Raw genomic sequence first — 17,430 nt, forward strand, 5'->3', positions numbered from 1 at the left:
GGGTCGACGACAACTACTCTTTCACCTTCTACAACACCTGAGGAATCTACTACTACAACAGAAGGGTCGACAACAACTACTGTTTCACCTTCCACAACACCTGAGGAATCTACTACTACAACAGAGGGGTCGACGACAACTACTGTTTCACCTTCGACAACACCTGAGGCACCGACCACTACAACAGAAGGGTCGACAACAACTACAGTATCACCTTCTACTACACCTGAGGAGGCTACTACCACAGCAGAGGGGTCGACAACAACTATTGTTTCACCTTCAACAACTCCTGAGGCTTCTACCACTACAACAGAAGGGTCAACAACTACCACTGTTTCTTCCACGCTAACGTCTGAGGCGGCCACTACTACATCAGAAGGGTCGACAACAACAACTCTTTTACCTTCTACAACACCTGAGGAATCTACTACTACTACAACAGAAGGGTCGACAACAACTACTGTTTCACCTTCGACAATTCCTGAGGCATCTTCCACTACAACAGAAAGGTCGACGACAACTACTATTTCACCTTCGACAACACCTGAGGAACCGACCTCTACAACAGAAGGGTTGACAACAACTACAGTTTCACCTTCGACTACACCTGAGGCGAATACTACCTCAACAGAGGAGTCGACAACAACTACTGTTACACCTTCCACAACACCTGAGGCATCTACTACCACAACAGAGGGGTCGACAACAACTACTGTTTCACCTTCAACAACACCTGAGGAATCTACTACTACATCAGAAGTGTCGACAACAACTACTGTTTCCTCCACGTTAGCACCTGAAGAGCCCACTACTACAACAGAAGCGTCGACAACAACTACTGTTTTACCTTCTACAACACCTGAGGAAACTACTACTACAACAGAAGGGTCGACAACTATTACTGTATCACCTTCGACAACACCTGAGGCATCTACTACTACAGCAGAAGGGTCGACAACAACTACTGTTTCACCTTCGACAACTTCTGAGTCATCTACCACTACAACAGAAGGGTCGACAACTACCATTGATTCTTCCACGCTAACGCCTGTGGAGTCCACTACTACAACAGAAGGGTCGACGACAACTACTCTTTCACCTTCTACAACACCTGAGGAATCTACTACTACAACAGAAGGGTCGACAACAACTACTGCTTCACCTTCGACAACTCCTGAGGTATCTACCACTACAACAGAAATGTCGACAACAACTACTGTTTCCTCCACGTTAACGCCTGAAGAGCCCACTACTACAGAAGGGTCGACAACAACTACTGTTTCACCTTCGACAGCTCCTGAGGGATCTACCACTACAACAGAAGGGTCGACAACTACCACTGTTTCTTCCACGCTAACGCCTGAAGAACCCACTACAACAGAAGGGTCGACGACAACTACTGTTTCAACTTCTACAACATCTGAGGAATCAACTACTACAACAGAAGGGTCGACAACAACTACTGCTTCACCTTCGACAACTCCTGAGGTATCTACCACTACAACAGAAAGGTCGACAACAACTACTGTTTCCTCCACGTTAACGCCTGAAGAGCCCACTGCTACAACAGAAGCGTCTACAACAACTACTGTTGCACCTTCGACAACTCCTGAAGTATCTACCACTACAACAGAAGGGCCATCAACTACCACTGTTTCTTCAACGTTATCGCCTGAACAACCCACTACAACAGAAGGGTCGACAACAACCACTGTTTCTTCCACGCTAACGCCTGAAGAAACCACTACTACCAGAGAAGCGTCTACAACAACTACTCTTCCACCTTCTACAACACCTGAGGAATCTACCACTACAACAGAAGGGTCGACAACAACTACTCTTTCACCTTCTACAACACCTGAGGAATCTACCACTACAACAGAAGGGTCGACAACAACTACTCTTTCACCTTCTACAACACCTGAGGAATCTACCACTACAACAGAAGGGTCGACAACAACTACTCTTTCACCTTCTACAACACCTGAGGAATCTACCACTACAACAGAAGGGTCGACAACAACTACTCTTTCACCTTCTACAACACCTGAGGAATCTACTACTACAACAGAAGGGTCGACAACAACTACTCTTTCACCTTCTACAACACCTGAGGAATCTACTACTACAACAGAAGGGTCGACAACAACTACTCTTTCACCTTCTACAACACCTGAGGAATCTACTACTACAACAGAAGGGTCGACAACAACTACTCTTTCACCTTCTACAACACCTGAGGAATCTACTACTACAACAGAAGGGTCGACAACAACTACTGCTTCACCTTCGACAACTCCTGAGGCATCTACCACTACAACAGAAGGGTCGACAACTACCACTGTTTCTTCCACGCTGACGCCTGAAGAACCCACTACAACAGAAGGGTCGATAACAACTACTGTTTCCTCCACGTTAACGCCTGAAGAGCCCAGTACTACAACAGGAGCGTCTACAACAACTACTGATTCCCCTTCGACAACAACTGAGGAATCTACTACTACAACAGAAGGGTCGACAACTACCACTGTTTCTTCCACGCTAACGCCTGAGGCGTCAACTACTACATCAGAAGGGTCGACGACAACTACCTTCTCACCTTCTACAACACCTGAGGAATCTACACCTACAACAGAAGGGTCGACAACAACTGCTGTTACACCTTCCACAACACCTGAGGAATCTACTATTACAGCAGAAGGGTCGACAATAACTACTGTTTCACCTTCCACAACACCTGAGGAATCTACTACTACAGCAGAAGGGACGACAACAACTACTGTTTCGCCTTCGACAACACCTGAGGAATCTACTACTACAACAGAAGGATCGACATGTTTCACCTTCGACAATTCCAGAGGAATCTACCACTACAACAGCAGGGTCGATAACAACCACTGTTTCTTCCTTGCTAACGCCTGAGGGGTACACTACTACAACAGAAGGGTCGACGACAACTACCGTTTTACCTTCGACAACACCTCAGGCACCGACCACTACAACAGAAGGGTCGACAACAACTACAGTTTCACCTTCGACTACACCTGAGGACATTACTACCACAACAACCACTGTTTCACCTTCAACAACACCTGGGGAATCTAGTACTACAACAGAAGTGTCGACAACAGCTACTGTTTCCTCCACGTTAACGCCTGAAGAGCCCACTACTACAACAGGAGCGTCTACAATAACTACTGATTCACCTTCGACAACACCTGAGGCATCTACTACTACAACAGAAGGGTCGAGAACAACTACTGTTTCACCTTCGACAATTCCTGAGGAATCTACCACTACAACAGAAGGGTCGACAACAACTACTGCTTCACCTTCGACAACTCCTGAGGCATCTACTACTACAACAGAAGGGTCGACAACAACTACTGTTTCACCTTCGACAATTCCTGAGGAATCTACCACTACAACAGAAGGGTCGACAACCACCTCTGTTTCTTCCACGCTAACGCCTGAGGCGTCCACTACTACAACAGAAGGGTCGACGACAACTACTGTTTCGCCTTCGACAGCACCTGAGGAATCTACTACTACAACAGAAGGGTCGACAACAACTACTGTTTCTTCCACGCTAACGCCTGAAGAACCCACTATAACAGAAGGGTCGACGACAACTACTGTTTCAACTTCTACAACAACTGAGGAATCTACTACTACAACAGAAGCGTCGACAACAACTACTGCTTCACCTTCGACAACTCCTGAGGTATCTACCACTACAACAGAAAGGTCGACAACAACTGCTGTTTCCTCCACGTTAACGCCTGAAGAGCCCACTACTACGACAGAAGCGTCTACAACAACTACTGTTTCACCTTCCACAACACCTGAGGAATCTACTACTACAACAGAAGGGTCGACAACAACTACTGTTTCACCTTCGACAATTCCTGAGGAATCTATCACTACAACAGAAAGGTTGACAACCACCACTGTTTCTTCCACGCTAACGCCTGAGGAGTCCACTGCTACAACAGAAGGGTCGACGACAACTACTGTTTCACCTTCGACAACACCTGAAGAACCGACCACTACAACAGAAGGGTCGACAACAACTACAGTTTCACCTTCGACTACACCTGAGGCGACTACTACCACAACAGAGGGGTCGACAACAACTACTGTTTCACCTTCAACAACACCTGAGGAATCTACTACTACAATAGACGGGTCGACAACTACCACTGTTTCTTCCACGCTAACGCCTGAAGAACCCACTACAACAGAAGGGTCGACAACAACTACTGTTTCACCTTCTACAACACCTGAGGAATCTACTACTACAACAGAAGTGACGACAACAACTACTGTTTCCTCCACGTTAACGTCTGAAGAGACCACTACTACAACAGAAGCGTCTACAACAACTACTGTTTCACCTTCGACAACACCTGAGGAATCTACTACTACAACAGAAGGGTCGACAACAACTACTGTTTCATCTTCCACAACACCTGAAGAATCTACTACTACAACAGAAGGGTCGACAACAACTAATGTTTCACCTTCGACAACTCCCGAGGAATCTACCACTACAACAGAAGAGTTGACAACCACCAGTGTTTCTTCCACGCTAACGCCTGAGGAGCCCACTACTACAACAGAAGGGTCGACAACAACTACTGCTTCACCTTCGACTACATCTGATGAACGTACGACTACAACAGAATGGTCGACAACTGCTACTGTTTCCTCCACGCTAACTGCTGAGGAGTCTACTACTACTGCAACCAAAGAAGTTACTCCAACCGTCACTGAAACATCTACATTTATGACTGGTACCCCTAACTTTGTCTGTAATTCTCCAGGAAAGTACCCTGATGCAGAAAACTGTAGTAGATTTCATTTGTGTATAAATGCTGTATTTGAAGTAATCGATGTTCAGATGGAATGTCCAATAGGAACTTTGTATGATTCTTACAATGAAATATGTACCACTTATCCTGTGCAATGCCCCGGAGACGCTCAGTTGTCTTGTGCAAGTGAAGGGAAATTTGCTCACCCTGAAGATTGTAACAGATATTTCACCTGTAACTGGAACTATGTTTATAATAAATATCAATTGCGACAGTACAGATGTCCCATAAACAGTGCTTATGATGTAAGCGCAGAACAATGCGTCGAATCTGCATCATGTAATTCGACTGCCCCCGCGCACGAGTGCACGAAGGAGGGTCACTTCCCGACAGAATATAACTGCAAAGACTATTACGAATGCAAGTACAACGTGGATGGCGATCTAGTTAAAAGAACAAAAATATGTGGATCGTTTAAATTATTTGATAGAGAATTAAGAAAATGTCGTCCGCGTTGTTTTGTCGACAACTGTCCTTACAGCGGTGAGGATGTTACTACTATAAAGCCAACTTAAATGTATTTATTTATATAATAGTGAGATAGAGGAACTAATAAAATTGTCCCTACAACATGGATGTAGTTTACTACCATAAAGCTAAGTTAAGATGTTTATTGTATTTATTTATGTAACAGTGAGAATAAATGAAAGATTTACAAATTATTCGATTGTATTTCGATTCTGGTCTGTACAGGGTGAGTCAACGCTGTGGCAAAGTTGATTTATCACTAGAATATAATTGTGGGGAGAAATGCACATTTTAAAGATAATTTGCCTTATACAGAGTGATTCGTTTTCGGAGGGCTGACCAAAGTTGTATTTTTTTTAATGGAACACCCTGTATTTGAGTGGATATTTATATTTTACATGGAATTATGGAAGTTTTTCGTAATAAGTATTATGTGTGTCAAAAATCAGCCGTTTCCGAAATATTAATATTTTAATATAAAAAATGACATTTTCGGCGTTACACTTGTTCGTAGCTGATATACTCGTTTTTTGAGATACATTTTAAGCAATCGTCACACATATTGTACTAGGTTCACCGTAAATTCTGAAGTGGTTTTAGTCAATTTAGAAATCAAAATTTTATTTGTGTATTGCGATGTTTCTACAAAATTGAAGTTTTAGTTTCTTTATTAGAAATTCAATATTTTCCTTATCCTCAATACATTGATGTCACATTTAAAAATATTAATTTACTCTTGTTTTATATGTTTTATAAATATCAGTGTTTAACAAATGAACGTGATCTTAATTTATAATCACTTAAAATCAATTCACTTTCTTCATTTTCTATCCTTACTGCGAGAACTTAAGAGATATTGGTTTCCAAGCAAGATTAAATTTCAAAATGAAATTTGAACTTCAATCTCTCAAGATACATTTAATGCTCTTGCTTTTGGTAAGTATCATTTGTTTATATTTCGGTTAAAAAAAGTATCTATTTATCTAACCTTTTGTGTAAATGTTTGGGCTGTTTTGCACTCATTTGAATACTTTTTACAAATTAGGATCTGAAGCAAGTAAACAAATCAATTTTTTACATTTTTGAAAGTTAGATTTTCATATGAATATTAAGAAAAATAACGTCATGTTTAATAGAAAATAAATAGCAGCTAGTGAGTTCTTAATCATCTTTTTTTTTTACTTAAAATGAATTAAGTATATTTTTCTTTTATAGGGAGTAACATTCATTTATGGTTTTCCCAAAAATAAAATCACTACTAATATAATCAGAGTAGCTCCAAGTTCACCTGAAATTATGCCCGACAAGATGACCAGAAGACAATTTGATAAGTCCGAAGATGTAATCGTGTACCATGAAAACCGTGACGACGGTATTTTAAAGTGTTTATGTTGGGCCGAACTTTTCATTATAACAGAAAATAATAAAAACAAAAAAAGAAACTTGTCAAACGAATTTGCAATAATCCTTGAATCTCCTGGAGATATAGCTGAGGAAACCTTTTCAGAAGAAGCGGAAGCTTTTACTTTATTTGACAGTGAAACAAACAAGAGCAGGACTTTAAATTTTACTCTTGTAAACAAGACAGAAGCGTTTACTATCAAACAACATAAAACGTTGCACTGTGGAGCGGGACCTATTTTAATCAAGACTTACATCGAGTGGCCGAAAAGAAATAAACAAAAAATTGAAATAAGATTAACACCTACGACTCCCTCAAAATGGCATATATCCTCGGATAATACCTCGATAAATTACGATGTAAATAAATTTACACCATCCCCGAGTTCCCAAACTTTTGATACCACTAGCACCGAAAGTTACGCTTACACAAATTTGGAAGATATAACTCTAAGTATACTTGAAACAGATGGAGTTGCAGCAAAAGTCAGTAAAAAATCTATTGGACAAAATAAAGATTTAGGCGACTTAAAGGTAGGCTCTAAACCTAGATATCACGAAATTGATGATGATGATGAGGCGTTTGAAAGCACTAGAAAGAAGAAAGTAAGTAAAGAACTTGTTCTGAAACCATCTCCAATCAACTATAGTATAAATAAAGATCGTCTAAACGATTTAAAATTGGGAATGAAACGGGAATTATTAATGCGCAATATGTACTTAAAAAAATTAAGTGATTCTGAAAAAATCTTCAACATAACGGACCCGAATTTCATTGATAATTTAGAATACGACTCTGCTTTATATTTCTTTGATTTAATGTATCTCAATAAATCGACATCCCTGTGGGCATTGAAAGGGCATCATAAATTTTTAATCGACATTCAAGTCAGTATTGAGCACGTTGCTATGGAAAATATCAATGGAACAGAGAAGGAAACGCCACAGTCAGTAATGGTGTTGGAAGAAGAAAATATTTATCATTTAAATAAGAATTAATGTAGCTAAGAACCTAAGATTTATATAATCCTGTAAAAATATGCGATATACATATTAAATTATATATTGAATTACTTGTATAAATTAATTAATTTAACATTTTTTTTTTAATTAGGAAGCAAAATTAATCTCTACTTAATGACGCAAAAATGACAATAAAAATTACAGAATAATTAAAACGTTATATAGATAAAGGTAACTTGTGACAATAGTGTAGATAGATGCATGTCGGGAATGTTATGAGACTGTTCAGTTTTATTTCTGGTTCAAGGTAATGTTGAAACTACTAGATTCATTGAGCAAGAACCAAGGAGATACAACGATGTAAGATTTGATGTATGTCATCCATCAATATTAACTGGTAAAAGGCAAAAATTGTGTATAATGATAACATGACGTGGGTATATAAACTTTGCAGTTTAATAAACTCAAAACGTCTTACATATTAATACATTTATACACAGACCGGAATATATTTGAATTTAGAATATTGTAGAATTTTTGGAATATCTTATTGCAAATTTAATGTAAATTTCCAGATTTCGTGTGAGTTATTAGACAGTGATAAGGAATGATAGGATGCGATGCCAAAACGTTCTGGTAATAATCACGCAGGTTATAAATGTTTAATTCGAAAGTCTTAAATAAACTTCTTCTGTTTATAATTTTTTATCTAATCAATATTTGTTTACGCTCGAGGGCTAGTTTTGTAGGTCTTTTGAAGACGAAAAAAAGTACTTTACTGTTTTCCCGTGGAAATGAACGGAAAAAAGTTATAAGCGAAAAACGTGAATTTACGTAAAAAATTATACAATTAACCAGCCTGTAAACAATCTTCCCCCCATTTTTATGACTGTGGAAACTAATATGTTATTGTACATAATATTTAGCATCTATAGTGATAAATTCAGCTTGCCGAAACAAAAAGTCCGTCTAACTCTATATTTCCTGGCCTATCCTACAGTAGTTGTTTTCCTCATATTATCAGTTAAGTGTCCTGTCTTGATAGATAACTGTACTTACTCCTTTCATCAAAATTAACAATAAATTTTAATAGAGCAGATAAATAAAGTTTACATAAATTTCATACCTTTAGCCTCCTATCCAAAAGAGAAAAAAAGGCAGCGGATAAAGCTTGAAGTTTAGAGGTAGGTTATACACTTTGGTCTGAAAATTTCTTCGTGAAAATTTGTTCCTACCAACACTTTCTACATTTAAAACATGAAAGTATTTATTGACGTCTCATTAATCTACCTGGAGAAATCTAAAAAATGGAAAAATCCAATCTCTGGGGTCATCATAGCACCAATAGACACCTAGTTCTATAAACATTTTTATAGACGCCCCTAAAATAAAAATTTACTACGTTGACATTATTCGAAGAACAATAATAAATCCTAATCTTTTTACAGCGGCAACTTCAATAGAGTGCTACGAGATTATCATAAAAACAAGTCGAGTTAAACAGTCTCCTAATTTTGTAGCTCTGAAATGGCAAAATAAGTAGTCTAATGTGCGATGCGTATTTCGGAAATTCTTATTTTGCTGACGGTATGTAATTTATCATTTTAATTCTATCAATATTTTAGATATTACTGACCACTGGTTAAATATTTTAGTTAATCGGTTAATAGTAATTATTTTCTTCCTGATAAGGAAGTATTGTATGTAAAAGAATCTGTATAAATATTTATATTACTTATACAGGACGTTACAATTTGGATGAATCAAACTTTAACCACAGGTAGTGCTCAAACATACTGACATTTTTCATAATGAATCATGGTTATATTTGCTCTAATTAAACATGGTATGGCGTCATTACATAGACAATTTTGAATACTGCTTTAGTGATATTTTGTAATACAAGGGCGTAGATATGGAAAAAATTGACAACATTTTTACGCGATTGACTTAGGGCTGAGTGATACTTTCCCTGAACATTTTTATTAAAAAGTATATTAGTTTGAATATTGAAATTATACCGTTTAGGTGAAAATAACACTTAAAATGTCAGATTGCGTAACTTGTAGGTGACACAAAAGATATTACGAGTATAAGAAAAATCTCAACAATTTTTTAAATTACCTGTGGTTAAAATTTGATTAAGCCAAACTAAAATACCCTCTATAAGATTATTTTTCTTTTATTTCAATATATAATAATTTTTTATATACAGTATGTCCGCAGTTAGGGTGAATAAGAGGAAAAACTCTTATTTTACATTTTACGGAAAAAGGCACACTTGATAAAAAGTTTTGCTTAAGCGTAATTCAAGACTTCAATGAAAAATACCCAGTTGTGTATGTGGAGCAGTCATCTTTACATAAAGTAGTTCAAAAATTTTTGGGAACCACTGGCGAAAACACCTAGGCAAAAGAAAAACTATGATGATGAAGATGCCGCTACTGTGCTAGTTCTACAGTCAGTGAATGAATATCCAATCCAATATCCCATCAACGGTATGTTTTCGGAAAAATCCACTTTTTTCTACAAATGGTATTGTCGCTTTTCAACATTTGCGATATTGGATTACCAAGAATGTTCATTTTAGAATACCATCTAGACGACAATATTTCAAAAAAGTAAATGTTTGGTGTGTGGTATCCTTTTATGAAATAATAAGACCATACTTCTTTGAAGATAAACGCAATGGAAACAGCTACCTGAATCTGCTCCAAACGTTTTTTACTAATGAATTGGACTGGCCTACGGAAATTGTTTTTATTTTCAGCATGACGGTTGTCTGGCGCATTCTGCTGTAACTGTTAGGACCTGGTTACAGAACACATTATCCAATCGCTGGATTGGCCGGCATGCTCCATATCAATGGCCCCCGCGATGTCCAGACTTAACAATAATGGACTTATACTTGTGGGGCCGACTCAAATAGATTGTGTATAGCAGGCCTTTGGACAATAACATCGAGCAGCTAAAACAACGAATTAGAGATGCTGTACACTCCATATTTTTGGAAGAGATTAGTTGCAGTTATAATGAACTCCTTGCACGCCTTCAAATTTGTGTGAACGTCGGCGGGGGAGTGTTCGAATAATATTTTATTATACATAATTTTTTTTCCAAATTTATTACGTTCTATAAAAAAATAAACCAATTTTGTGTGCGAATTGTTTTATTTAAAAACTCAAGTAACTTTTTTGCACGACTTTTGCAAAATATCACTTTTCAGAAATATTAAAAATAAAGGTTGTTTAGTCTCGTGACATTTTCAGATTTTTTTATTTTCTGGACACCCCTTACATGAAATGTTAGGTTTCACCATGGCAACCTCATTTTAAGTTCAAGCAAAACTTTTTATCAAGTGTACCTTTTTCCGTAAAATGTAAAATGAAAATGTTTTCCGTCTTATTCACCCTAACCGTGCACATGCTGTATATAGAGGGTATCTCGCATAGGAACCCATACAGAGCAGGTGGATATAAGCGTGTCCAAAATATTGTAATTTTACTAAACTTTTCAACTTAAAAATGACATTTTGAACAGACAGTGTCAAAACCTTTGAACATGATTAGATCGATTATAAGTTTTTCTGTTTAAACAAAATGCTCTTTATTAAATTCCCTATAAAAATCATTCATTTTACTATTAGTTCTCGCATTATATTTACTCTATTTTAAAGAACAACTTAAGGAAAGTCAATAGGAGTAAAATGTACACTATTAGTAAAATTTGTGCTAAACTATTTTATTTTAAAACGTTAAGTATTTAAGTAAATTTTACAAAATAAGTTAAATAAAAGCTATTCGTAGTTCAATTTATATTTTTTAAGTTGTAGTTTGCCTTTTTACACAAGATATAAATTAATAAACTCCACATGATAAATTTAAAAAAAAAGTCTAAGAGAATTGAGGAGACATAATGAGACAGAGATGATAGAAGGCCGAAAATAATTTCATTGTAGGTATTGGCAATTTTCGGTTTAATTTTATAACATTTTCAAAAATAAAAATTGATTTGTTTCAGAAATTGATAAATTACTTTGCCCATGTTTTTCAAAATATGGGCAAACTTCTAATAAAACTGATAAATTGATGCAAAGAAATCTTTTTTAATTTGTGCCAGATCTATCAAATACGTATACATGTAACATTGTGTCATAAAATATAAAAAATAAACAAATATAATACATAAAATAAACATTGCAAAATTTATAATAAATCGTGATATTTATTTCATTTAAAAAATCACTTGTTTTGGTTGTTACCACTTTTAGCGAAACCGAATGGAGGAAATACAGAAATGTGTCCTACAAAAGCAGTTGATTGTGAAACAATAATTTATGACCTTATTTATGATGGAGGGGAAAAAGTTAATAATTGAAAAATTTCACTATCTCTGTGTCAATATACATGCATCTAAAAATAGAGTTTATTATTATTACCTTGCAGAACAGCAATTATTTGTATTCTTCTATTCTAGCTAGTATGCTCCCAAGAAAATACATACAACTGATTAATGAAATTTATAAACAAATTCAACAGAAATCAAATTTCAAAATTAGAATGTTTCAATAATAATATATTAAAAAGTTTTAAATACTTACGTGTATTTTTAATAAATTTTTAGTAGTTTAAATTTGAATTTCATTCAAGAGATACTTGTACAGTTACTAACGTATGTGTTTATATTTCCATAATTTGCAGATTTGGTACCAGCCAGCTACAGTAAAAACAACTACAACAATAACAACAGTGTACAAAAGCTGCGAAGTCGACTTTAGCAACCACACGTATAGTTGTACTTCCAATGGAAAATTCAGTGATCCACTTGACGCAACTTCCACCAAATATTATACATGTGTTCAGTATTCTTCTTCATATATAGTCATAAGTCTATCTTGTTCCGAAGGAACCTATTTCGATCCGAATATTCAGGAATGTACCAGTGATTATCCTATTGCAGAGTGTGAAGTAACGGCCCAAAATGTTTCATGTACAGCTGAGGGACAGTTCGCAGATCTGAATGACAACACCTGTTCCAAATATTATGTGTGTACGGGATATGGTGATTCGTATATAAAAACCGAACTTTCGTGCTCACAAGGATCGTACTTTGACAGACAAAATAATGTATGTGATACGAATTATACATGTCCCTGTCAAGCAACAGGCACTTCATCGGCTACTGACGTTCCCACCTCAAATATTACAAGCCCATCTAGCGACTCAAGTTCATTGGTTGCAACTACAGCTGAAGCTGCAAGTTCTACTGAAACAGGTCTATCAAATGAAGCCACTACTGCATCCAGTAGTCTTTCAACTACCTTACAAGGCAATACCGATGCATGTATCATCAGTTATGATCCAGAGTATTTTATCTGCAGCACAAAAGGTAGATTCCCTAATTTAAATGATCCCACTTGTCAAACTTACTTCCTCTGCAATTTGCTTAGAAACGGATCATATTTGCAAACAAGCTACGGCTGCCCAGAATTATCCTATTTTAACCCTCAGCTTCAGGTATGTGACGTTAGTTATACGTGTCCTTGTCAAGGAATAACTTTAACATCCTCCATTGGAACTACAAGTCCATCTGACGACATAAATGGTTCTACAGAAACTACAACTGAATCTACAACTTCTGCTGATATCACAAGTCCAACTCACTCAAGTACATTACCAACAGATACTACAACATCTACCACAGAAGACACCACCGAGCCGTGTATTATCAATTACGATCCAAATTATTTTGTTTGCAGTGCGAAAGGAAGGTATTCAAACTTAAATGATCCCACTTGTCAAACTTACTTCCTCTGCAACCTGCTTAGAAATGGGTCTTATTTACAAACAAGTTACAGTTGTCCAGAATCATCCTATTTTAACCCTCAGCTTCAAGTATGTGACGTTAGTTATAAGTGTCCTTGTCAAGGAATAACTATAACATCCTCCATTGGAACTACAAGTCCATCTGACGACACAAGTGGTTCTACAGAAACTATAACTGAATCTACAACTTCTGCTGATATCACAAGTCCAACTCACTCAAGTACATTACCAACAGATACTACAACATCTACCACAGAAGACACCACCGAGCCGTGTATTATCAATTACGATCCAAATTATTTTGTTTGCAGTGCGAAAGGAAGGTATTCAAACTTAAATGATCCCACTTGTCAAACTTACTTCCTCTGCAACCTGCTTAGAAATGGGTCTTATTTACAAACAAGTTACAGTTGTCCAGAATCATCCTATTTTAACCCTCAGCTTCAAGTATGTGACGTTAGTTATAAGTGTCCTTGTCAAGGAATAACTATAACATCCTCCATTGGAACTACAAGTCCATCTGACGACACAAGTGGTTCTACAGAAACTATAACTGAATCTACAACTTCTGCTGATATCACAAGTCCAACTCACTCAAGTACATTACCAACAGATACTACAACATCTACCACAGAAGACACCACCGAGCCGTGTATTATCAATTACGATCCAAATTATTTTGTTTGCAGTGCGAAAGGAAGGTATTCAAACTTAAATGATCCCACTTGTCAAACTTACTTCCTCTGCAACCTGCTTAGAAATGGGTCTTATTTACAAACAAGTTACAGTTGTCCAGAATCATCCTATTTTAACCCTCAGCTTCAAGTATGTGACGTTAGTTATAAGTGTCCTTGTCAAGGAATAACTATAACATCCTCCATTGGAACTACAAGTCCATCTGACGACACAAGTGGTTCTACAGAAACTATAACTGAATCTACAACTTCTGCTGATATCACAAGTCCAACTCACTCAAGTACATTACCAACAGATACTACAACATCTACCACAGAAGACACCACCGAGCCGTGTATTATCAATTACGATCCAAATTATTTTGTTTGCAGTGCGAAAGGAAGGTATTCAAACTTAAATGATCCCACTTGTCAAACTTACTTCCTCTGCAACCTGCTTAGAAATGGGTCTTATTTACAAACAAGTTACAGTTGTCCAGAATCATCCTATTTTAACCCTCAGCTTCAAGTATGTGACGTTAGTTATAAGTGTCCTTGTCAAGGAATAACTATAACATCCTCCATTGGAACTACAAGTCCATCTGACGACACAAGTGGTTCTACAGAAACTATAACTGAATCTACAACTTCTGCTGATATCACAAGTCCAACTCACTCAAGTACATTACCAACAGATACTACAACATCTACCACAGAAGACACCACCGAGCCGTGTATTATCAATTACGATCCAAATTATTTTGTTTGCAGTGCGAAAGGAAGGTATTCAAACTTAAATGATCCCACTTGTCAAACTTACTTCCTCTGCAACCTGCTTAGAAATGGGTCTTATTTACAAACAAGTTACAGTTGTCCAGAATCATCCTATTTTAACCCTCAGCTTCAAGTATGTGACGTTAGTTATAAGTGTCCTTGTCAAGGAATAACTATAACATCCTCCATTGGACCTACAACTCCATCTGACGACACAAGTGGTTCTACAGAAACTATAACTGAATCTACAACTTCTGCTGATATCACAAGTTCAACTCACTCAAGTACATTACCAACAGATACTACAACATCTACCACAGAAGACACCACCGAGCCGTGTATTATCAATTACGATCCAAATTATTTTGTTTGCAGTGCGAAAGGAAGGTATTCAAACTTAAATGATCCTACTTGTCAAACTTACTTCCTCTGCAACTTGCTTAGAAATGGGTCTTATTTACAAACAAGTTACAGTTGTCCAGAATCATCCTATTTTAACCCTCAGCTTCAAGTATGTGACGTTAGCTATACGTGCCCTTGTCAAGGAGCAGTTACTACAACGACAACAGAATCTACAACTGAGACCATAGATGACTCTTCCGCAAGTAACTCTATAGAAACTACAACCGATTTATCTGATTTCTCGTCCACAACTTCACCAACAGTTGTTACGACACCAACCACCACAGAAAGTACCATCGAGCCTTGTGTTTTAAATGATGATCCAAATTATTTTACTTGCAGCACAAAAGGCAGGTTTCCAAATTTAAATGATTCTACATGCCAGACTTACTTCCTATGCAACCAACTTAGAAATGGGTCCTATTTACAGACGAGCTACAACTGCCCAGAATCTTCATATTTCAATCCTACACTTCAAGTCTGCGATATAAGCTACGCTTGTCCTTGTACCTAACTGTGAGTGAACGAGTCCTTCCAACATAATATTCATTTCTAAAATTTACCGTTTTTTCCAAGATTGTTAGACAAATCTATAAATATAAAAGTGTTGAAATAACCCCTGGTGATAATTTTGCGACCAAGACAAACGATCTCTGGCGTTATAACATAGTTCTGATCATTTCTCATCTTATACATTAAAAAATAAGCAATTCTCACTTGAAACGAAATATATTGTCTTGATAGTGGCAGTAAGTAAACTGTAGCTGCTGCATCGTTAAATAGATCTAAGGAATGTCTGGAATCAATGGTTTTATTCTTCTCTCCGAATTATTTTTAAAATGCTGATTGTATATCTATGTTGATTGTATATCTATGAACAAATTTAAAAAAATTTCTGTATGTAGTTTATTAGTACTAAAAATGGTAAAGTGAAGCTTCTACTTAGAGTATACTATACCTACTTATTGATATTTTTATGTTAGTAATTTAGTTAAATCATTTTGTTTTATATTTATTGGGTTATAATCTTCAAATAATATGTATAATCAACAATTGTCTTTTTTAAATTACGAGATGAAATAAAAAGATTATATACAGGGTGTTAATTAAGTATGTACAATAATTTTGTTGTAATTTGGCAGTATTTAAGGGTATTTAAGATATTTAGGAAGTAGCAATTTTTTTACAGAAGTTTTACTCCTCGTATCTTCAAAAAGAACCATCTACGGACCAATATTTATATGAATTTTTTGTGTTAAAATCACTCAAATAATCGTCTGTTGAATTTATTGTACATACTTAATTAACATGGAATGAGATCTAATATTGAATTATTTAGTAGTCATTCCATTCAGATTTACTTAATAAACTTCAGCCAAAATAATACATTTTTGTTCGAGTCAAAAGAAAATTATTTTTATTTTTAATGTATTAAGAGAGACGAAAATACCGTTTAGAATAGACTGGATAGTGCGAGTAGATTTGTTATTCTATATCAGGGATCTGGGATTGTATTAAATAGTAATTAATATATGTATATACAATATAACAGTAAGGTTTTTATTCTGTGAATAAAGTATTACAAATTTCAACTTATTTCTCCCCAGAATTGACACATATTTTATTCAGATATACGTTTTTTTTATATAGGAACAGGCACAATTTATCCTATGAATAAACATATTATAACCGTAAATAAATATTTGAGGGTTATATTACCATTAAAGCTTATGCTTATTTGATATTGAAATACCTACTACTGTTGTACAAAATACTGGAAGATCTGTTATTTATAATTACGAATGGCGATATTATTCTTCTTACTGAATGTTACAAAATGAAGAATTAGCACTATGAATTTTGAAAAAATCGATTTTTGGATAAATGGTTTAAACACACTGTTATGTGAAGAATATAAGAAAACAGTTTTACATGGGGGGAAAATCAAGAACACGAGTTTTTTGAAAAAATTCACATAGGTACTGCCTGAAAACGTGCAATATAGTACATTGTGTAACGAGTGGGGAAAAGTTGCCAATAGCGCCACGC

The 17,430-nt window shown here is 36.2% G+C and overlaps 1 protein-coding gene across 1 annotated transcript in view; it reads left to right on the top strand.

Annotated features, from left to right (window-relative positions):
• Nucleotides 1–16,414, top strand: part of LOC108915831 (serine-rich adhesin for platelets-like) — a 32,475-nt gene extending 16,061 nt beyond the window's left edge. Inside the window, exons 5-8 of the mRNA XM_023454167.1 lie at nucleotides 43–2,781; nucleotides 2,825–5,386; nucleotides 6,558–7,349; nucleotides 12,407–16,414. Of these exons, the coding sequence (XP_023309935.1) occupies nucleotides 43–2,781; nucleotides 2,825–5,386; nucleotides 6,558–7,349; nucleotides 12,407–15,895 (9,582 nt within the window). The 3' untranslated portion in view covers nucleotides 15,896–16,414. The remainder of the gene's footprint in view (nucleotides 1–42; nucleotides 2,782–2,824; nucleotides 5,387–6,557; nucleotides 7,350–12,406) is intronic.
• Nucleotides 16,415–17,430: the final 1,016 nt, after the last annotated feature.

This window comes from Anoplophora glabripennis, unplaced genomic scaffold, assembly GCF_000390285.2.
Source record: "Anoplophora glabripennis isolate ALB-LARVAE unplaced genomic scaffold, Agla_2.0 scaffold47, whole genome shotgun sequence".
NCBI classification, from domain to species: Eukaryota; Metazoa; Arthropoda; class Insecta; order Coleoptera; family Cerambycidae; genus Anoplophora; species Anoplophora glabripennis.